Source organism: Parus major, chromosome 1A, assembly GCF_001522545.3.
Source record: "Parus major isolate Abel chromosome 1A, Parus_major1.1, whole genome shotgun sequence".
Taxonomy (NCBI): domain Eukaryota; kingdom Metazoa; phylum Chordata; class Aves; order Passeriformes; family Paridae; genus Parus; species Parus major.
This window is the reverse complement of record NC_031773.1, coordinates 65,574,089-65,596,597: the sequence shown is the minus strand read 5'-3', so window position 1 is coordinate 65,596,597 and position 22,509 is coordinate 65,574,089. Positions and strand designations below refer to the sequence as shown.

The following is a 22,509-nucleotide window of genomic DNA, read 5'->3' as shown; positions in this document are numbered from 1 at the left end:
ATAATGCATTGCCTGTGCACACACATGCTGTGCACTCACACATGTGTGTTCTGGGTGATAAAAGAGACAAATTTGCATCCATTTCTCTGGCTTTTCTGCCTCGCTGGAAAGACAGCTTAAGATCCACAGGCCTGCTGACTATAAAGGCGTTTTCTGAAGAATTTGCCCTTGCCTGTCTTTTTTGTTAGTGAAAAGACAAAATGCTGTTTGTTTGAATTTCATTCAGTATCATTAGTAAATCAAAAGGCTGTTTAAACATTGCATTCTCTAAATTATGTATCTATTTATTTATTGCTTGTATCTGTCTATGTGTTACTTCCTGAAGTTTCATGCTACTGGAAAAAGAAAAAATACTTTATTTTGTCTTTTTAATTTTTTTAACTGAATGTGCATCCGTAATTCTTTACATTTGTTATATACTTAGGAGCTGGAAAGAGCTTGGAGAGAATATGATAAATTGGAATATGATGTAACTGTAACAAGGAACCATATGCAAGAGCAGCTCGATCGGCTTGGAGAAATTCAGGTGTGGCAAAGATCTTAACATTCAATTCACTTTGTTTTATGGGTTTTAAAACTATACAAATGAAAAAAGGGGGACAAATGGTGAACTAACTTAGAAACTTTAAATTTCTTTTTCTACCTTTTAAGTTCTGAAGAAGTGTTCAGATTTTTTTTTATTTTTTTTTTACATTATAATGCTGGTGTTACTTTATCTGGAAACTTCCTTTTATTTGTTTCAGTGAGGGGGTTAGAAATGGGGTGGCTTTCTCAGACCTTAATTGCTCTGGCAGTCCTATCTTCACACAAATCCTTCCACTTAAGTGAATATTTCGAAGTTAAATCTTTTTATTAAAAGAAGCTATTACAGAAAATGCTCTAGGTGTTGCTTCAGGCCTTACAAAGAAAGGCTTCTGCTGTGTATTGTAGTTCTCACTGTGCAGGACAGGAAAGTGCTGCTGCTGAATTCCTGAGGAGAGCTCTCTGTGACACACACAGTGACATGGAGGTGTGCACAGATTTTCTGGGATAGGCAGATGGGTGTGGTCTGCACTGCAGGTTCTTTGCTCCAGGGGTTGATTTTCTATGTAGTTATGAGGTTACAAGGAAAGAAAATCTGGAAAACTTGCATTGATTGGCCTGCAGTGTGCGTGCCCATGGATGTAAATAGGTTTTACACACAGATGGACTGTGTGTAAAACTGCTTTGGGGTAGGAAGTGATGGTTCCTTTTTTATTGGTGTGTATGGGTCTCCTGTGCAAAGTCTGCTTGGATTTTCTTTGGAGACCATAGATGTAATTCTGTTCTTGCAGTGCAGTTTGAATTGGCAGATTGCTCTCAGATTGACTGAGGCATTATGAAATTAGCCAACCTTACACTTTTTGTTCCAGACAATATTTGAATGTTTCATGGGAAAGAGTCTGTCATTACTGCATTTTATTTTCCTTCAGTATGAAAGGATATGCAGTGTAACCTAAAGAGAGAGAAAGGTTCTCCCTTTTCTATTTTTTCCACTTGCAACATATTCTGATGTACTGGCCATGTATGCTGTTTATTTGCTGACAGACTGAATCAGCAGGGATACAGCGTGCCCAGATTCAGAAGGAGCTGTGGAGAATTCAGGATGTCATGGAGGGTTTACTTAAACATAAACAGCAAAGAAGCTCTTCTGAGGCAGGTGAGCAATGGTTTTGTCACATAGGAAATGAAATTGGATCATATAAATTTTTAAAGTGTAAGCTCCATTGTTGCTTTTGTACGTTTGAATTAATGGCATAATGATGAAGAAAATAATGAAGAAAATGCTGCTTCGAGTTGATGCTCTATGTAGTTGATAGCAACAGGTTATTTTAAATATTTTAAATATTTAAATATTTTAAAAGCTGTTTACTGAAAACCATTTTTGTCTTTTTCTTTCCCTATGCCTTTCCCCCTCCCCCCAAACAGGCATCATGGTATCAAGGACCTTTTCTTCTATTAAATATAAAAATGAGGTATGGTTTTAGCATATTTACTATTTTAGCATTCTGGAAGTTGTAATATGGCTGTGTTAAAAACAAAGCATTATTGTGAATACTTTTAAGGCTGTCTGAAGGATATATTCAGTATGTTTCTATAAAAACACTGCGTTATGAACTAGTTTTAAAGACTGATATCTCCACTAGCAGTTCTAACATTCATTTGTACTGTGCCTCTGTATTCTCACTGGTATGTTTCTCTTTTCCATTTCTTACCTTTTACTCTCCCTAGGCTCTTACCATAGAAATATAAACCCTGATTTATGGATGTGTTTTCTACCCATCACACTTTTCATGGGAAGAAATACATTGCTTTCTATGTTTATTCAGATATTGAGCCTGGTTCTCAGATGGCCAGAGCACCCACAAGAAGAGGTGAAACTGTGGGAGCTCCCAAATGTTCAATTCCTCTGAAAATCTGGCTGGAAGTTACAGTTTTAAAGGGACATTGTCATGGTTATCTGAAGTGTATGCAATATACATCTGGCTTACAGAACTTTCTAAAAGTCTCATTTATGTAAAACTCTTTCAGAAGATAATGGATCTAATTTTTAAAAGTACGATTTAGAGAGTTTGTACATGTCCAACAGAAAGTGCAGGTGTTAGATTTATTTATATATTTTTTTGCGTTAAATTTGACATTTGTCCCTTTAACTGCAAAATCTATAGCTGCTGTAGCCATGGTAATATATTTTTCTTTTTAAGTTATAAATGACTGTACCAGGTGCGCACGTCTAAATAAGGTGACTATTCTACAATCTTTAGGAAGAGGAAGTAGTCCCACCTCGTCCTCCACTCCCTCGGTCCTATGACTTTACAGAGCATCCTCCCATAATCCCCCCTCTGCCCAGTGATAGCAGCTCCTTGCTCTGTTATAGCAGGGGCCCAGTACATCTGACAGAAGAAAAGAAGATGTACCAAGTTCAAGGATATCAGAGAAATGGATCTTACTGTGTAAGTGGCTTCAACTGCCACGTTGTTCTTGAAGCATCCTCCCTCCTTTGCACAGTCACCATTTTTGTTTACTCATCTGGCTACTTTTGTGTTATGGTTTCACTTTATTTGGTTTTGTTTATAGCTGCATCATTTGCTCTTCACATTTTCCTGTCATATGTTCTGTGCTTATATAAAATGTCTTAAGACTTAAATTTCAGAAGCTTAGATTCTTCCCCTCACTAGTTCTTTAAAAAACTCTGGGCTCAGTTTTTGAAGCTTATACCAATTTGTTTCCAGAAAAAAAACAAAAAAACCCACAACTCTGCCTTTTTATGGTGATTTTCTCCTGTAATTTCTGATTGTCTGCAAATGTTGTTACTCAAATTAACTACCAAAAAATACTTCTGCCATTCCACTGAAACTGTGGAACAAGTGAGAGCAGGGTTATCACAAAACCATTGGTTTGAGTCTTAAGACATAAATACTTGTACCAAAGTGCCTGTTTATTTACCACATCCCTTGATGTTCCTCAGGGTCCTGATTATAGGCTTTATAAGAGCGAACCCGAGTTAACTACAGTAGCAGAAGTGGATGAGTCAAATGGTGAAGAAAAAACAGAACCAATTTCAGAATCAGAATCTTCTGCTAAAGGTTTGTCCCCAGGCATGGTGTTTCCAACCCTTCAGCTTTTTCACAAGGAATGCAGAGCTCAACTGTGGCAGAGAAGCTGCCTCATGGTTTGTGTCTTTGCAGCCTGTCCATTTCTCAGTTTGATGGAACAGCTTCCACAATAAAATAATGATTTAATTACAAGACGAGAGAAATTTCAGTCAATTACACCGCAGAAAAATCAAACATTACACTCACCAACAACCCTGAAATCCTTATTGACACCATGTCTAATCACATCACTCACATTCCCCACACACCATTCCCTTGAACAATTACCCATTTTATGTTCTTGCCCTTGAACAATTACTCAGTTTTTGAATCAAGCTCCCGATGTTATGTCTCTGGAACGTCCAAAAAGGCAGCACCACAGAATTTTCAGGCTCTCATAAGGCAGGGAAACAATGTCTTTTTCTTTTTTTTAATCTTGTAATTGTTGAATTGCCTTCTGTCCTCTGATATAATAGGAATAATGATCATGACCTTGGAGTGTACAGACAATAAAGGTCTTTGCAATTGCTAAATGCTTTAGATTCTTCTCTTCATCTAGCTCCCATAAAAGCTACTAATTGCTTGGTAGAGTCTTTTACCAGGAAGTGCTTCTTAATTCTGTTTGTTAAAACACACAGAATAGTTTGTTAAAGGTGGCTTCAGGAAAATGCTCAGCTTTAGCACCTCCCAGAAACCATATTAAGAGCTTTGAGAGAAAAAGTACCTAAACTTGGCTATTTTTTTTTACCCTAAGGATTGATGTTGCCAGTTCCAGCAGAAATCACTGCCTTCTGTTTTGGTGCTTTCACTAACCATTTACAGAGCAGGCCGATGCAATGATCATAGAATTTTATCAAGAATTCTGATTATACAAAGATCAGAATGCTCACAGAGGTTTTTAAAACTAAGGTTGGCATGCAATTTGGGTATAAACTATGTGAATGGCCCTGTGATAAAATTAAGCTTGCACTTAACACACAATTTGTCAATTCAGATTCTCTGGGGTGTTTGCAGAGATCCAACGTTGAGGCACATAATTAACTTTCTGCTAATTTGGTGGCAAAAAATGAACTATTTATCCTGAGATTTGCTGATCATCAATGACCTAAATTGAAAACCTTGTCTTTCTGACAACATGCCTAGGTTTTATTGACCTGTGATGTTTCTTATTATTCACAGTAATTTATGTCAAGAGGTGAAGTGATGATAAAGTAAGAAAATCTACACTGACAATATAAAGCAACCCAACAGTTTTTAAGCACCCCAATCTGCTTTCTATCTCAAAGACAGAAATTATTTTACTATGTCCACTTGTAGAAAGGCAGTCCTCAGTTAGGGAAAGCAACAGTGCAAATTCCTCTAAGATAAATAACATTTAGAGGTGTGCACCAGAACAGCTGCAGTGGTAGCAAACGGTGGGAGGATTGTATATTCCAGAATTCCCTTCAGTCTCTTGTTTATCATTGCTGTGTTTTATCATTTGTGCATATGAATTTTCTAACAGCCATTTCTTTGGTAATAACAATCCCCATGCAGTAGGAAAATGTAACTATTTCTGATTGTTTCCTACAGTGTGTAAGGCATCACAGCTCTCTGCTGGTACAGAGAACATTTTTGTGCCATTCTGTCTCAAGTTTTTCAGCTGATAAGGAAAGAAATTTAAAGGCAGCTCATCTCTGAGCTTTTTTTCTATCTTGCTGTTTTTTAGGTGTCATACTTAAATGATGGTAGTTTCTTATTGAGGGTGGTTTTAAAAATAAATGATTTCAGAGGAAATTGATAAAGGTTTTTCTGGTGGTTGTGCACTTTGCTGTACTGAGCACTCCTCATGCCAGCCATTTCCCTCTCTTTTCAAACACCAGCAGTTAAAGAGAAATGTCAGCTATGAGACCAGAGGAATATTTGTGACCTGTGTGGTACATAAGGGTGACACTAAAAAAAAATGGAATTCTGCTGCGTTTTATCCTTGTTTATGTCTAAAGCAGACCCAAATTGTTGCTTTATAGCAGAATATCCTCAGCTCCTGTTTTCACTCACCAGCTGACCAGGCTCAGGGGTGATTTCATTCACACACAGACATGAGCATGGGTGTGCACACCCAAATGAGGCCATCCTGGACCTTCAGCATCTTCACCCATCAACTCTCAGTGCCACTTTCTGAATCTGCCCTTTGAAGAACAGTTCCCAAGGCTGGTGGTGTGTCTTTTCTAGAAAACAAATCAACATTTTTGGCAGCACTCAGTATGTTGCTTGGCTGTTTTGCAGGCTCACATTTCCCTGTGGGAGTTGTACCACCCAGAACCAAATCCCCAACGCCAGAGTCCTCAACAATAGCATCCTACGTCACTTTGAGGAAGAATAAGAAGATAGATCTAAGAACGGTACTTTAAAAAAAAACCTTTGAGCATTGGATGTGTTTATTTTTTAAGTTTGACAGTTACCCCAAAAGTTGAAGTTATTTTCATTTTCTTTACCCAAAAAACAAACAAAAAGCCATAAAAATCACTGTTATAAAAGCATTATATACTAGATTAATGAAGACAGCTATAGGAAGAATGATAAAATTATAAATGCCCTGCAAGTTAAACTGCATGGAGACACTGAAACTGGGCAAGAACTAAATGGTGATAAATCTGCTCATCTACTGAAGTTCAGGCTTGAGTTGAAAGCACATGAAGCACCTTTCAAACACTTGTGTTTGGCAATTTAACAGCCCCTTTAAAACAATCACAGGCTTTTATTTATTTCAATACTCAAAGAGTTTGGGAAATAGCTAAAGCAGCCACAGAAAAAGGATGTGGTAAGCAGCATGCAGGTAATAGACCTGAAAATTCAGATTAGACAGTTCTGTATTCTCTGGGTGAATGACACACATTAGTTCACACAAAGGAGAGGAAAACTTTTGCCATAGTTAACAGCACAAATAGTAGAGGAGAAGTTGTGAGAAGACTGGGAGAGGAGAGAGGAGCTCCCAGGATATTGGCTGGAAAAAGAATCCCACTTTTCATGTCTGAAATCAGTTACTATAAATGTACTGAATGCAGCTGATTAGCCTGAAGTCGATTTTTATCTGCTGTAAAAAGTACAAATCTGCCTGGAAACTGGTGAATTTCAAGAAAACAGCAGGTAAATGGGTGTTGTTTTGGAAAAAATATAATGCTTACAATTACAGGTTTTTAAGTGGTAATAAATTCACTTTGTTTCAGCCCATACTTGCAGTTAAATGATGCCCAGCTGTAGTTTTTCTTGAAATAAAAAGGCAGAAATTACTATTAGATCAACTGGTATAAATGTCCTGGATCATTACATTTCAATTATGTTTCTGTCTCAGTCAAATATCTTGTGTTTGCCCGTTTTATAATGTCTGGTAAATTGTTTCAGCTTGAGAAGGTGGCTTTGAGTAAGCACCTACCCATTCTCTTAATGTTTATCATTGGTGATGGTAATGTTATTGTTCAGAAAAGCCAATTATTCCTTCCTTTTATTTTGAATTTCAGTGTTCATGTATTGATAATTGGATTTTGTAGCTTTTTTTCACATACATAGGAGGTCTTTATTTGCCCACTACTTTTCTGCTCTTCAGTAAATCATTAGGTGATCTATTCTGGTAAGTTAGCAGTCAGAAATCTTAGTTTTTTTGAAACACATATGTATTTTTTCTTCCATTTAAGGAAAGACCAAGGAGTGCAGTGGAGCAGCTGTGCCTTGCAGAAGGCTCCCGGCCTCGAATGACTGTGGAGGAACAGATGGAAAGAATAAAGAGACACCAACAAGCTTGTCTGAGGGAGAAGAGGAAAGGACTCAATATTATTGGTGTTTCAGACCAGTCTCCTTCCCAGAACTTGTCCTATGTCAGGGATAATCCATTCAAATTGGCACAGGTGGGTCCCACGGTGGTCAAAATTGATGTGTCCAGTTAAAAACCAAAGGAGTTTTATTTGAGACTAATTGTAGAGTCACAGACTCAAAAGGGCAGCCTCCAAGCTTACACCTAATGGGAGCCACTTCTTTGCCTTCTTGGAAAACAAACATCAAATCCACATCATTTGATCACCCACTGTGTGATGTTTGGTAACAGGGTGGGGTGTGTGGTCAAATTTAGCAAACAATGTGAAATTGCAAGGTTTGTGACTGAAAACAAGATCAGGGAGAATGATGACTCCATTGATGTTGAAATGAAGTCAGTGCTGATTTTTCTGCTGTGTAATGTATTCAAACATCTGTAACATTTTTAGGTAGGAATGTGTATTTATGATCAGGGCTCCTAAGTGGTGCACTTCTGCTGTGGTGTTTGAGCCCATAAACACGTTAAAACAGAACCCACACTTTTGTTTTTACTCATTCTTAAACTTGTGTATTTGCCTGAAAAGTTTATTCATGGGCAAAGGGTGGGGAGAGAAGAGGAAGATACAAATGCTTGTCATTAACCAGGAAATATTATTCTGAATATAAATCTAAAAAACTCCAAACAAACAACCAAAGCCCAAAACCCCAAACCAAACCCAGATATAGGATAGCAGATATTAAGCAGCCTACTACTTTCTAAATATTTAAAGTTAGTTTTGTTTTTTAGTAGCTTCATGGAGTGGATTTTTGGTTGGATTTTAGTTTCTTTAGGTTTTTAATCTTCTGGAATATTTGTTTTTTCACACCACACTGTTTACTGACAGTTTTGGGGTTTTTTTATTTGCATTTCTACTGGTATGGAAATGTTTACTTTTTTTTTTGTTTTGTAGGCATTTAAACATCTGATTTTCCAAAAGCATATTAAATATATTGCAGTGTCAGGAAATCAGGTATTTCCAAAGATGTTCTAGCTTCGCATTTTGGGTTGTTTTTTCTCCCTTTCTCAGCATGACAAGCTGCTACAGAACTATACAAAAGTTACTTTTTCTTCAAGAGCTCTGCATCCCCAGAATACCCCAAATTCCAGTTCAGCCTTTGCAGTGGAGCAGCTGCTTTTGGGCTGACATCAGGAATGCTGTATGTGAGGGGGGTTCCTACAGACCCTTCTGTGACTCACACTGCCTTTCCCGAGAAGAGGTCGTGCAAAGCAAAGCTCTGCAGGTGGTTCCTTCAGGAGTTCTTACAGAGGTGTTTAAACTTTACCCTTTCCCTGTGGATCATCCCATACCTCCAGGAGAGGAAGCTGCAGTCCTGTGTCACACCTGGCTGCCTGCCCAGCCTGGGGGAATGGGCCAAATCTCTGGCAGAACTCAGAGCAGTTCTGTTCCTTGCACCTTGTTCCTCGGTCTTCTCTGCAAAACCAGACCTGTGGGGAAGAGAGGAAATTTATAAAGTCAGGTCTCTCTATTGAATAATTAGCTAACAGTCCATGTTACAAAGTCACTTTTTCTATCACAACTTTAATTCTTCCAGAATGCCATTTGGCTAAAAGCCCCAGGATGAGGTATTATGCTGAGTAATAGCTTTTATTTCTAAAAGCAGTTTTTATGTCTATTGATTTTTAGAAAAATGGTGCAGTGGCATTAACTGCTGGAAGTCTTTTCGACTGTGGTTTGGTTATTTAAGAATTGGAGGGGAAAAAGGGTTTTATAAATGGCCTGCTGTGTAATTTTGAAGTGATTACCATCATACAAAAGGAAGTTGCTTCACAACTGTTGTTGGGACAAGTGTGTGATAAGGGGTGCACACTTGAAGAGAGCAAAGACACTGATTTATGAACTGACTTACGTGGAATTTCCTCTTAATAGAGTGCATGTGTTAGATCACAGGAATTCAGCTTGGAGATTTACTGCTTCCATGGCTCCTATTTTTCTCAGTTCCAGTTCTCAGTGAGCCTCCCTTTGGGTCTGCCAATATCATGTTCACAGTGCACAATCTTAAGTCACCTCTATCATTCTTCCTCAGAATTTTTACATCAGCTTATCCTCTGAGCAGTGGATTTTGGTTTTTTTAAGAAGTAATTAATATCCTCTGCCATTATCAGATACTGTGTTGTCCTCTATTAAATCAATTCACACCATGAGCTTGGAGAATACCCAAGATAATTGGAGGAAGTGCATGCAGGTGCACTGTGAATTTTGTGCCGAAAGCAGATTTTTATCGATTTTTTTTTTTTTTCTTAAACAAGAAAAGGCTATTTTATAAAAAGAGCAGCACTTATGAATGCAAGTAAGAATGCTGCTAAGCTGATTTGTGACTGAGCTAAATGTGAATGAAATTTCAGAAGATAAGGGTGACATTGGAGAGGAAGAGGGGGCAGAAAGTACAATAATCTTACAGACAAAGAAGTGTTAGACAGGCTGAACTGTTTTGAAAGGTACTAAAATGAGAAAATTCCGAGTCCTTAATGATTTCCATTTTCCTTACTGCAATCTATGTTTAAGTTTTTTTCAAGTATTTTTTATTTTAATCAGTCAGAGGACAGCACAAGGCTCAGAAGTGAGCCTGTGATAACTTCAGTAACAATTTGTCCACGTACCAATTTTGTTCCACAGAATCGGAAAAAGGACGATACAGTATTGGGGAACATGAAGGAGCTAGAGAACACCAGTAGAGAAAATAATTTGAAACAAAATAATGGAAGTCCTGGAGAAGAAATAGCACAACTGAAAAACGATGGAGAACAAGAACATAATTCAAGTTTTACTAAAGAGGTACAGAACTATTCCTTATTAAACTGTTCATCAGCTTGTCTTGCACTAACAAAGTATTTTGAGACACACACACCAGAGTTTGGGAAAGTGAGCCTGTTCCTTTTGCTTGGAAGATTAAGACTTCTTGTTGGATATACAACATTCCATAGAGAATCACAAAATTTTCTCGGATCTGTCTGTAGCTGAGACATTGAATTTTCTTGTATGTGGTCTTGAAATAAAAATCATTGACATATTCATTGCTTAGGCTACCCCAGTGTAATTTTACAGCCATTTAATGTCCCTGAATTTTTGGTTGGCTGTAGTGCATCAAATAGTTTATAGCAAGCAGAACAAAGCTGACACAACAAATCATGTATGGAAGTAGGCAGTACCTGTACTTTTAGATATTTGTCACTGCTTTGATTTCTGCCTTGAAATAGTTTGTAACAATTAGCTTGGCAGGGAATTACATTGGTGTTTCTGGTACTAAAGTGCCCATAACACTCAGCAAAAACAGACTGACTGTGAAGAATGGATTACTAGAGTTGCTTCTGCATAATCATGTCCTGTTTATAGTTTAATATTTTTTTAAAGTATTGTGTAAAGGTTTTTTTCTTCTTCTGTATTCTTAGTTAATCATTCTTCTATTTAATCATTCTTTTGTTTAATCATCCTTTTGTTTTCCTATTTTATATTTAGTTTTTAAATATATATCTGATGGAGAATGGTATAAAATCAAGTAACTAATTTATATTGTTATCTGTTAGAAATACTTCCTTATTGAGAGACTGTTGCTTTGTTAAATATGCAAATATTTCAAAAGGAAAATTATGTAATACACTCAAATTGTTTATGTGTAGTCAGACTTTAAGAGCAGCATTCAGTCTTATCAAAAAAATATTGCAGCATCTGGAATTGTTGTTGGAATTGTGAAGAGAGGGATAGCATGAAAAAACAGGCAGGCTGCAATCCAAGGAGTTCAGATAAGTTCTGGAAGTTATTAAGTCAAACCCTGCCATGGCCTCTGGTATAAGTTTTAGGATAACTCTATTAACCTGCATGGTATTGATAAAAATTTCTTAAGTTATGTAATTCTGAGTTACTAAGTATACATGATGGCAAAATTTGTCTGTTAATAAAACTGTTTCCTGGTACTGTATTTCTTATCTGCCACTTAGTGTGTGTTACAGCTTTTTGTTTCATGATTTCAATTTTTTTATAGCTGTCAAAAACTGATGATCTTTTATCAGATGCACATGTTGTATCTGACTCAAAAGAAGTGAGTAATGAAGAGAAGGCAGAAAAGAAAAATAAATTGGAAGAAACACATGATGGTGATATAAGGTAAAAATCAAACAAGATGTTCAAAGGCTATTTTAAACTTGCATGTTGTATTTATTAGCTGAAAGGACCAAGGAATTGCCATAAATACTGAAAAGATTTATTTATATGGTTTTGAGTGGTTTACATATAGGGAAATCTAGTGAGGGGCTTAACTGCTGCAGGGATTCAGAGCTGAGGAGTTGGTGGGTGAAGCAATGTTTATTTTCAAGTCTTGTCCCAGCTGTAAGCAAAATGCATTCATAATCCTTGTTTTGGCCTCCAAAATGTGTTTAATAATGTCCATAATAATGAGTTCAATAATAAGGTCAAGCTTTGTATCAGTTTATGATGAACACTTCAGCCAACACTTCCATCTCATGCTCTTTATTGCTGATATTTAGGAGCAAACTAAACATCTTATTCTGTATCTCCTGCTTTAATTTTTATCTCATTACTTTGCAGCATTGCAGAATTAGAGGGATGTTACATCTTGGGTATTTCTCAAATTTATAACTCCAGTGTGAGTGGCACTGCAGGTCCTGAGCTCATAACTTTGTCACAGGACCCTTCAGCAGTAGGAAACTGCAGGAGTTTATAAAGGAAAGGAATTAAATTCCAGGTGCTTCTTTAAAATTCTAACTACACAAAGTAGAGGGGTTTCAAAATGCCTGCTTAATTTATGCTACCTGGACTTGCAAGTTGCAGCTTTTTTTCTGTTAACAGGAGAAAATTAAATTATAGCTCCTAAACTTAGTGGTTAACACCTGAAATTAAGTTAGAGCCAGTCCTAAATGCTGTGCTTTTTTTAAGCAGTTTTCAGAGTGTGACCACAGTTGCAAACCACAAACCCAAAACCAGCTCAGAAGAAAGTGAAATACTTAGTGTTCAAGAACAAGAAGGGATTGTGTCTTCATTTGAATTAGCAGCACAGTCTTCAAAAGGAAATCAGGCAGCAGCAGGTATGGAAAAACAGTTTGACTGAAGCACAACTTAGCCAGTACATGTGTAAAACTTTAATTTCATTTTGATTGTGCCTTTTGATGCTCTGAAACCCTTATGAACTGAAAATGCTGAGCTAGTCTACATGTGAAGTGTTCAGTTTTACAGTGTACAGAAAAACAGTTTCCCAGTGGACAGCTACAGAAATTCCAATTTTCTGAGGTTTTAATATAGCTTTTATAGTCTCTAATTCAGGGATTTAAATAGCTGTTGCCAGAACTTGAGTCATACTGGAGTTTTTGGTTGGAGCAAATCTTTCCTTTTTCATCTCAGTGCTGGATGTGTGTAGACATTTTACCATTACTCCCTGCTCCTGAGTGACCTCAGATATGCCCAAAATTGTGGAATTATTGAGAGTTTCCAATATTTTAAATTTAGCAAGTAAAAGCACCCCATTTTGGCCGTGTTTTGAGGAGTAAGGAAGATGAAGAAAACAGGAAACACTGCCTGACTGTACAATTACTGGTGGTGGACTGTTTTGCAAAAGGAGAAGAGTGGAATAAAGCAAAATTATATGCAAAGAAGGAAAAAAAGAGAGGGGTGAGTAGGGAAAGGAGGAAGGGAGGAGGTAGAATTCAAGACATTATTAGGATATTTGCTGATGGGAATGGTTAAGTAAACCAAATGGTTCAACTTATGGATATAAAAGGTGATCTGGATCTTTGTAGTGCAGTCAGCAATCCTTTCTGTGACTTGATAATCAAAACCAGAGCTTGTATGTACACTTTGTACTGCTCAGCAGAATGAAAAAGTTTAGTTAATCTGAGCTGGGATGTGAAGGTGGGTCTGGGCCTATCCCAACTACTTAAATTTTACTTTGTTTCCCCTCTCTTTCTAGGAAACATAAAACATCAGCATTCATGTGTTTGCTGTTCTACTAGTTATTTCTGATTAAGGATCAGCTATGCTCTCCCTTGAAGCTGTGCTTTTTGTGCTGATCAGATTTTTTAAGTCTTCACTTGAGTAGCTTTCATTTCATAATTTGGTATGGCTTGAAATAGTGGTTTTTCAAGCTTTATTATGACCTCTGTAACTTGTATTCTTATTTATTTTGCTGTATGACTTGCAGTGAAAAGTTTGCCTTCTTCACCAGAATCGTCCTTGTCACCAGCTCCATCCACACAGACACAGCTCACAGAAGGATCACATTTCATGTGTGTATAGTTACAGACAAGTACGTTCTTCTTTTTCCCACCTTTCCTGTTCCTAATATTCAGCTAATATTCCTAATATTCAGGTATTTGTGTGCTGTTATTTTTGTGAGAAACCTCTGTAGCTGATACTCAGCAAGACAGAGTTTCCTACGGTGTTGAATATAAATTAGCCAGAAAACAAACAAATTCGTGTATCGATTTGCTTGCAAGGAGTTCATTCCCAAGGCAGCTACAAGGAGAAAGGGCTAATTGGTTTATCAGGCATGTTTTCCACAGCTGGCAGGGTAATAGCCCTTGGAATGACACGGGAGGCCTGAGCTGTTACAAAATGGAGTTAAGGCTGAGCATCACTGCACAGGTGCAAATGAGTCTTGATGCTTCAGCCGTGGCCGTGGGCAAAATGGGCAACCAGAGCTCAGACTTGGTGGTGCACAGGAGGGATGGGCTAGTGGCCTGTAGAATTTATGGCTTAAAACATAGAAGCAACAATTTTAAAACTTTTTTTTATTATTATTTATTTCCATAGACAGCTGCTATATTTCTCTATATTTATTTCTCTACACAGCTGCTCTTTCCTGACAGAGTGGGTGACTGCTCCTAGGAATCAAGTTAGGAGGCATGAGTTAGGCTGGATTTACATGTTCCTACCTGTGCTGTTTCCCACTTAATGAATGGCAATGGAAATACAAAGTGTGTGTTTGTTTAGGCAAGTGTTTAACAAAATTAGTAGGATAACAGTGTGAATGCTTCAGCACTTTACCAGCATTTAAATCAATCCACAATTCTTTGCTGTCAGGAAGTGTCTGTTTAAATAAGCTTTCTGCTGAAAGAATGAGCTTTGTTTCAATGGCAATGTTAAATGCCATAGCTGATGTAACTTAAGAAAGCTTTAAAATCAATAACAATTTAAAATTGAGATATTTTCAGTCATTTAGCATGAAGAGATCTGAAAATGCATTTTTTTAAAATTTACTGTCCCGGTCTCAATTGCCAAAGTCTAATTTTAGCAAAATTAGACTTACTAGTCATCACAGAGACCTTTCTAATATTAACTAAGGGCAAGAAACTATTTATACTCCTTAAAAAAAGAAAAAATAAAAAGGAAAATTATTAAAGTATTTTCTCCTTTTGAGAAAGTGGAAAATGCCACCTTCACATTCAGTCCTGACACTGCTCCTGCCTTCCTGATGGGTGTGGTGTTCCATGATTAGATTTAGCTTGAATTTTTGTACTTTTATTCAAAATGTTTATTACGGAACTATTTAAAAAAATGAGTTAGACTTTCCTTGTGGAAATACTGATTTGCTTTTCAGGTCCAGTGTATAAATACACATTTATGGTGCATCTGCTTTTGAAATAGGACAAACATTCCCTCATCAGCTGGGTTTTGGGTCAGTAATGAAAGTGAAACTGCAGTGCTGGATTCTGTCTGTCTGTCAGGAACAGGGGAGCAACCAGAAATCTATCACCAATTGCATTAAGCTGCTTTCAGCTCAGATCAGCAAATTCATTTTCTTTAGGGTTTATGCTAAATAAAATAGAAATGAATAGGAAAAGGCTTGGCTCCCCCTTGGTGAGGTGTATCCCCACAGCCAGTTCTGCAGGTGAAGCATTTCTGTGTCCAGGACAATTCTACCCTCCAAAGCCTCTAAAGAGGCTTTAATTGCTTATGACAGAATGGTCCATCTGGAATGGCACTTGTCAGTCTGATTCCCTGCTTGCACATGCCTCATGTGCTGGAAAAAGGATTCCAGAACTTCAAACACATTTGTTGTGGCTGTTCAGTGTTTGGATTGAGTTGGGGAAAGCTCTTAACTATGTGCATATACATTCCACATTGCTGCATTTGATGCCTCTCTTGGTTGTTTCCTTGGAGTTCCAAAACAAATTTGTGTCATGAGCTGGACTTAGCATACAAGAGGAGATGGATGGAGCACAATGCTTGCCTGCAATATTTATTGCCCTTTACCTTCTGGGGCTGTGGTTCCAATATTCCAGTGCTTTGCTGAGAGATTTTTGACACATCTTTTAACATACAGGAATTCAGCATCCCTCATTTTCAAAAAGTCTTATGTGGCAAAGGGAAATTCCAAACTGTAGGATCAGCCCTGGTCACATGCAGCCAAATTTTTCAGGCAGCATCTGGAAAATGCATAGTAGATTTCAGGGAATGAAGAGGTAATACCTATATTTGGCTTTTACAGTCAATTAGAAAAATGATACTCTTGGCACAATGCCAGGGGAATTTGCCATAGGAAATTGGTGTCACAGGATATTGTAGGGCTAAGGAGAAACCCCTTTACACAAGGCTCCTTTCTTGTCACAGCCCTTACTTTGCAGAGACAAATCTCTGTGTGTACCACTAACTAGATTTTAAGCATTGCATTTGCACTGAGTTATGGGGGGGGATAATGAAATTTTATACAGCACCTGGATTCCAAGCTCAGGAACATTTTTACTGATGAACTGTTAAAAGCTAGTTATAGAAGTCCTTGCAGCAATTACCAAAATACAGCAAGCTCTGGGTGGAGCACTTGAACTACTCCCCAGTACAGTGTAGCAACTCAGTAACTCTGCCTCCCTCTTCAAAATGTGCCTGGCATTTCTAAGACTAGTTAGGATCTTTGCTGTTATTACTGGTTTTAGGTGAAGAGCATTTGGAGGTGACCACGTGTAACAAGATAAAACCCTCAGAGCAAACAGGTTTTCATTCAAAGTGGTGTAAATTCGAAAAAAAAAAAAATCTTGGTTTTGCTTCTGTCTGTCAAAATATCTTGACAGCAGTATTATTCATCAGGAAAACAGATTTTGGAAACAACTGATTTCTAAAATATTTTATTATGTTCTACACCTAACATTGCTAGGATGAGATCAGGAATTCCTTGCTGTACTTAATCCCCTGAGTTCTTTAGACAATATTCTGTTGCTAAAATAGAGTAACTTAATCTGTGTCTGTCTTTCAGCACCAACGGCTTCTGTTGAAACAATTCATGCCTGAGATGTATGGACCTGACCTATGAAAATATGAGAAGATATTGTACAGTATATTTTAAATCTATGAAATTCATAGTTCTGATGCTTTTGGCCACAGAGCATCGTTTTATCACTTCCTGGAAAATGTTTATTCCAAGAGAGCTTTAAATGGCCCACACGTACACTCAACAACCTTCAGATTGTTCTCCTGATACCAGCTTGCTGCTACGATTTCTGTGCACATAAAACAAAGGCTCTTCTTTAATGTGCACCCTACAGTCAGAACTTTATTTGCTGTTCTTCAGAATTTAATGCTCTTTTAATGATGGATCATATAAGTTTACTTTTTTTGCTTCTTTTAGATGCATAACTCGGTTAATTTTACATATCACCACTAAACCTTGTTTTACACTTTTTAAACATTACAATTTATTGTTTTAACAATTTATTTGTAAAATTTTTATATATATATATACATATAGATATATTTAAAATGTGCCATTTTTATTATTGCTTAGTAAAAGATGTCCTGTTTCTGCTGTAATGATTTCTTGGTCAGGTTGCAATGTCAGCAGTTACTGCCACACTTCTGTCAACATAGACATTAATGTTAGTGGTTACTTTTTCTTGACTAAAATGGAGTGTAGGTATTTTGAGGTACTGGGCTTTTCCTTCATGGGGTTAGGGTGTGTACAGCAATAAGCAGGTTTTCAATCCAGTACTTAGTTTGTGTACAAATGTAATTATGTTCATTGTGTATATATTATACAATGAGCACATACAATGTAAGTATAAGAAGCCACTTATTATTGTTCAAATACGAATGTTCATATCCCATTTCTTTTATATCATATTAAATAAATGTTGATGTTCTTAAGGACTTGTATGGTTAGTATTTCTTCCAGCAAACAGATGTCACACTGTGTTCCACCTTTTGATGTGGGGAATGCAATTCCTATCCCATTGGCAACATCACCTGTCAACCAGAGTAGCAGTGACAGACTCTTAAGAGATCCCAGTCTTCCTCTTCGGGAGAGAATTAAGGCTGCAACACAGAACAAAACAGACAACGTGAGACTGAGATGCAAGAAATACAGGTTCAGCTCCTGGCTCTCCCAGAGTTGTGTTGTGATACTGGAATAATCACTTAGTCATTCTGCACCTCCGTTCCCTGCCTGTTTACACGGGAGGTAATAGCCTGTCTTAGTGGGGTGTGGTGAGCAGTAATTCAATATTTGCAAACGCTGATTGCCAGGTTCAGTGGGGTTAAGGAGAGATGTGTGATGATTCCTGGAGGCTTTGGCATCTGCATAGAAACTGAAAGAAAACCTGAAATGATCTGTCGAGTGTTGTCACACTACAGATGTTACCAGCTTCGCTGTTCCATCTCACACAGCTGCCTGAATTTGCCTGAGACAAAAGAGGTTTAGAAAATAATTAAGAGAAACAAAAATATTTTGGGGAAAGCTTTTGAATCTAGAATGTAAAGCTAAGGAATCTTTTGCAGGTTCAGGCAACTGCTGTGTGCTTCAGTGCATGTGTGTGCCATAAGTGGTAAGGCAAGTTTCACAGGAAGGCAGCTGCCAGCTCCTGTTGGGCTTTTTTTACCTTACAAATCATATCCTGATCGAGTTAATATTGCTGTTCTAGAAACTATATAATTCATGGTGCTCTTCCATAGAGAAGTGCCTGATACTGTCACACAGTGTGAAATTACTTTACCATTGCCCCTCTCCCCAAGTAGAAGTTTGTGTTTGTCGGATTCTTTTGGCACTCCCAGCTCTGCCAGCAGTTCTCTTCTTCCTGGTGCTCTTTGCCACAAAGATACAGAGTATCTTGTCTGGCTACCTGTTCTCACTTTTTCTCTGAAAAGTAAAAAAATAGGGATCAGAATTCAGCAGCAGAGCCTGGAGGGGTCACAGTGAAAGAGGTGGCTGAAGAAAAGATGAATGATGATGCAGGCAGACAGCATGGAGCTGAAAAGTTATCAAATTGCCCTCTATTTTTGGAACAGCAGCCCCAAATTAGTGCATCCTTCCATCCAAAAGAGCAAAGAGGAATGTGATTTTATTGCTCAACCAACCAAGGCTTAAGTTCAGTGGCATCACTGGAACACCTGAGGCAAAGCAAATAGGACACACCCTGTTCTCTCCCTAACCCTTCTAGAGAGAGCTCTTTGCTGACAAGTTTTGCAATCTCTTTCTGCCCTTGCTGCAGAGAAAAGAATTGCAACCAATAAAGGAAAGAATGACTAAGTGATTTTTGGACATTTATAGATGTTGTCTATGTCTAAAGCAGTTGTTGGTTTGGAATATCTGCAAGGAAAGGGCAGTTCATAATGGAGCTGGGCAAGGGGGGGGAGAATGAGCAAGTTTTGCTGATAGAACTGTTGGCAAAGACAGCAAAGGTGAATGATGCAGGAATGTAATAATGATCATAGACTATAATTTCACTTCCTGTGGGCACTTGCTGCAAATACTTGGAGTTTCATTGGGTGCTCTATTTTTCTGTCTTATGGGAAAAAAATAATAAATGTATGGCTTTGTGTTATCACAGAGCATCTACTCTCTTACCTCATCAGAATAACTCATCCCAGTGATCGTACTCCTGAGATATAGAAATATCAGAATACTGATATGGTCAGCCTTCAAACATCTATTTTAAGTTTGTATCTAGGATATTTTTATATTTCTGACTGATTGCTTTATTGGCTATTGCACTGACACTTGTATATATGGAACGTGCTTTTTTTTCAAAAGCGAGGGTCCTTAGGAATAATGCAACACATTCTCTACAGATGTTCATGCTTTTCAGAACCAATTACATCTATTTTTGTCTTTTGTTCACCATTTGCATTGTTCCAAGGCTACTAGAGAATGTGATTCTTTTAAATCCCTTAATAAAGTGACATTACTCAAAAAGTTATAGTTGGTGTCTTGGCAGTTTTTGTATGTTGTGGGCTGGCTCAGAGGGAGAGACCTCACCAGGCAGCTGAAACCCAAACCTTGTTTATGTTATCACTGAGGTGGAAAAAGTAATCTTGAGTTAACATTTCCTCAGAAGTATGCATCATAAAATGACTCCAATGAGGTTCTATTTTCAGGAAATAAAAAACTAAAATAAAGATGCACATTTCAATCTAAATCACATTAATTGGACAGTCTGTGACAGAATTCTTATCCACCCTATTGGATCCACAAGATGTACAGGAGTGCATACATGAAAAACATTAATGAATTACACTGTCAGTAATAGATTTATTAAATTCTCTAGGACTTAGACTAGTGGCTTAAGTTGTACCCAGGGTGAGCTAAGCAGCAGAGTAGAAGACTTTTAATCAGTGGGGCAGTTGGATAAGTCTTACCTCCAACTTTTCATTGTATTTTAAAGATGAGATGGAGGGGTTTTATTTTCCCCTGTTCTAATAACCATAAGTAGTACTCACTCAGATTTCAGAAATGGCTCATCACATCTTTTCTACACAATACTATTTTGTCCCTGTGATCCTGGATTGTGCTATAATTATTTTCTGAAGTTATTCTAGGGTAGTTTAATCTTATTTCAGTTGGAATCCTAAGTTAAAATGTTATTTACTGTCCTTTAGAAAGTTGACATTTAAACGGCCGATAAACAAATTGCCTGTACCTGGCATTAATAATATATCTGAAACAACTTAATCTAACTTCTTTAGGGATGCACATGGAGATAAGAAAGCAACATCTGGCCTTCATTTCTTCTAAAGAACATTATATATTCTTGCTGGTATATCCTAGGAGCTGTCTGGCTTGTCCATATGGGAACACTGAAGAAGCTGCTACAAAAATAAAATTGAATATGCTGGTGGCTGCAAACAAATGCCTGACCCAAAATGACGGCTAAAAGCAGCTGCTTTCTGAACTTGACATGGACAACTTGTTACCCAGCTGTTCCAGATGTGTCAGCATTCAAATGTTACTTGTGGAATGAAGATTCTGGTTGGGTTTTTGTTTTGTTGTTGTGTTTCTTCTTTCTGTGGTATGCCAAGGAAAATGTTTTTAAGGTCTGTCTAAATATTATCTGGCTGCTGTGGTGAAACTGCAAGCAACTGTTAATTGCAGCTCTGGGGATGTGACATCAGCAGAGAGGTTGTTAATTGCCTCATGTGGCAGGCTGGCTAGGGATGTGTTTAAAAACACTTATTTAGGCTGGATTGGGTTCTGTTTGGGATAAAAGTAAAACTATAAGCAAACGGTGCTGTTTTCAGTGGGCTGCTGTAGAAGTATATCTGGACAAAACCAGATGTGGGATCATTAACTTCTTTATTACTGAAACCAAAAGGAAAATAAGGAATTAATTTTTTATTTTTGTCAAATTCTATCCAGATCCCTGCTCTATGAAACGGGAATACTTCAAAGTATTTCAGACTAAAAATGGAAACACCCTCTTGCTCTTTTGAAGGTTAAATGAGTACTGTTCAAAAAAAAATAAAAATGCAGACTCTGCATGTTTAACTTTATATGTAGAGCAAGGAAGATTTACTTACAGCCTTGTGGTTTGGTCAGTGAAAACTTTCAGGAAAATACCTCATCCTCATCAGTTGTTGTCTGTGTCACAGTGAAGTGACTGGTGCTGTACTGGACTCTGCATCTTTAAATCCATTACAGCCCAATGTGTAAAATCTTCTGCGTTCCTTATGTGGAGCAAAACTGCCTTATCCATCCCCCAGCTGTCTGTCCCTACATGAGCAGCTGAATCTGGGCAGTTTCTTGCTTGGAGTGGCAAAAATCTGCAGGTGCTTTTCATCCTGAACGATTGAGTCAAAGCATACCATGAGAGATGCCCAACATTTCCAAATAACTTGCATGTGAATCTCCTTTATTTTCAGCAATGGATTCTGTTTAGGGGGGGAAAAAAAACCTATGTAATAGTCACCTTACTAGAAATAAAATAATTAGTAAGTACAAACAAGTACATAGGAATTTATTTGAGAAAATTGTTGTTAATTGACAGTAAATTCAAAGCAATTGGGGGGAAAAAAGACTTCAGAATTCAGCAACTCAACTAATAAATCACCTCTTTACAATACGAATTTCTGGTGAGTCTTGACACTGATTACACATGTAGTTGAGTGCTTCATACTGTGCAACTTTCTTCTTGGAAAATTCCCAAGTCAGCAAGAACATGGAGACTGCTTCAGATGTTTTAGCTTTAAAGAGAAGGAATTTTTTTTTTTTTTTGTATGCTTATTGTCTTGGTTTGAAAAGACAGGTGTTTGTTCAGGAAGCCAGGAGCCTCTCTTGAAATGGGAAATGTAAACTCCCTCTTTCTGAATTACTACAATTTTGAAATTAAGGGGCACTTAGGTAGAGATACGGGATTAGGAATAACAGTTCTTTAATAGTATGTATAAATAAAAACACCCTACAACTTAATAGGAAAACTAAAATAGAATGCAGCAGCACAAAACCACTGACAGAGTCAGAGTACAACCTGACACCCTGTCAGTCAGGGTGTTGATTACTGCCAAAATAAATGGTGGCTGCAGTCCTCCTGAAGTGACAGATGTGGCTCCGTTGAAGAGGTGATCCTGCAGCAGGGTGTAGTTCTCCTCTGAAGGTCCAGTGGTGTAGATGGGTCCTGTCTTCCTCTGGGAATCCAGTGGAAAAGGCTGCTGTGCTGTTCCAAAGCTCAGATTATATCCATGTAGAAAAGCTTGGCTCCTCCCCCTGGGTGCAGCATCTCCCAATGGGATGATGGAATTTTATCAGTCATGCAGTGAGACTCAATGGCCCATTAACAGAAGATATCTTCCTGGAGGGAGGATGGGTGGTGGGAGAGATAAAGAACACTGCCCCACCTGGTTTT

General features: G+C 37.8%; 1 protein-coding gene across 11 annotated transcripts in view; it reads left to right on the top strand.

The window, feature by feature from the left end:
- The window catches only part of PLEKHA5 (pleckstrin homology domain containing A5), a 166,657-nt gene extending 147,065 nt beyond the window's left edge, over nucleotides 1–19,592 (top strand). For 4 of the 11 annotated variants that reach the window (XM_019006718.2, XM_019006716.2, XM_019006715.2 and 1 more), the window contains 12 exons: nucleotides 425–526; nucleotides 1,567–1,678; nucleotides 1,948–1,994; nucleotides 2,784–2,972; nucleotides 3,488–3,605; nucleotides 5,880–5,995; nucleotides 7,286–7,495; nucleotides 10,076–10,234; nucleotides 11,439–11,560; nucleotides 12,350–12,498; nucleotides 13,608–13,692; nucleotides 16,656–19,592. In XM_019006718.2, coding sequence (XP_018862263.1) covers nucleotides 425–526; nucleotides 1,567–1,678; nucleotides 1,948–1,994; nucleotides 2,784–2,972; nucleotides 3,488–3,605; nucleotides 5,880–5,995; nucleotides 7,286–7,495; nucleotides 10,076–10,234; nucleotides 11,439–11,560; nucleotides 12,350–12,498; nucleotides 13,608–13,692; nucleotides 16,656–16,674 — 1,428 coding nt within the window. In that variant the 3' untranslated portion in view covers nucleotides 16,675–19,592. Of the gene's footprint in view, nucleotides 1–424; nucleotides 527–1,566; nucleotides 1,679–1,947; nucleotides 1,995–2,783; nucleotides 2,973–3,487; nucleotides 3,606–5,879; nucleotides 5,996–7,285; nucleotides 7,496–10,075; nucleotides 10,235–11,438; nucleotides 11,561–12,349; nucleotides 12,499–13,607; nucleotides 13,713–16,655 lie in introns of all 11 variants that reach the window. The other 7 variants (XM_019006721.2, XM_019006720.2, XM_015628348.2 and 4 more) reach the window with 5 other exon arrangements.
- The last annotated feature ends 2,917 nt before the right edge of the window (nucleotides 19,593–22,509 follow it).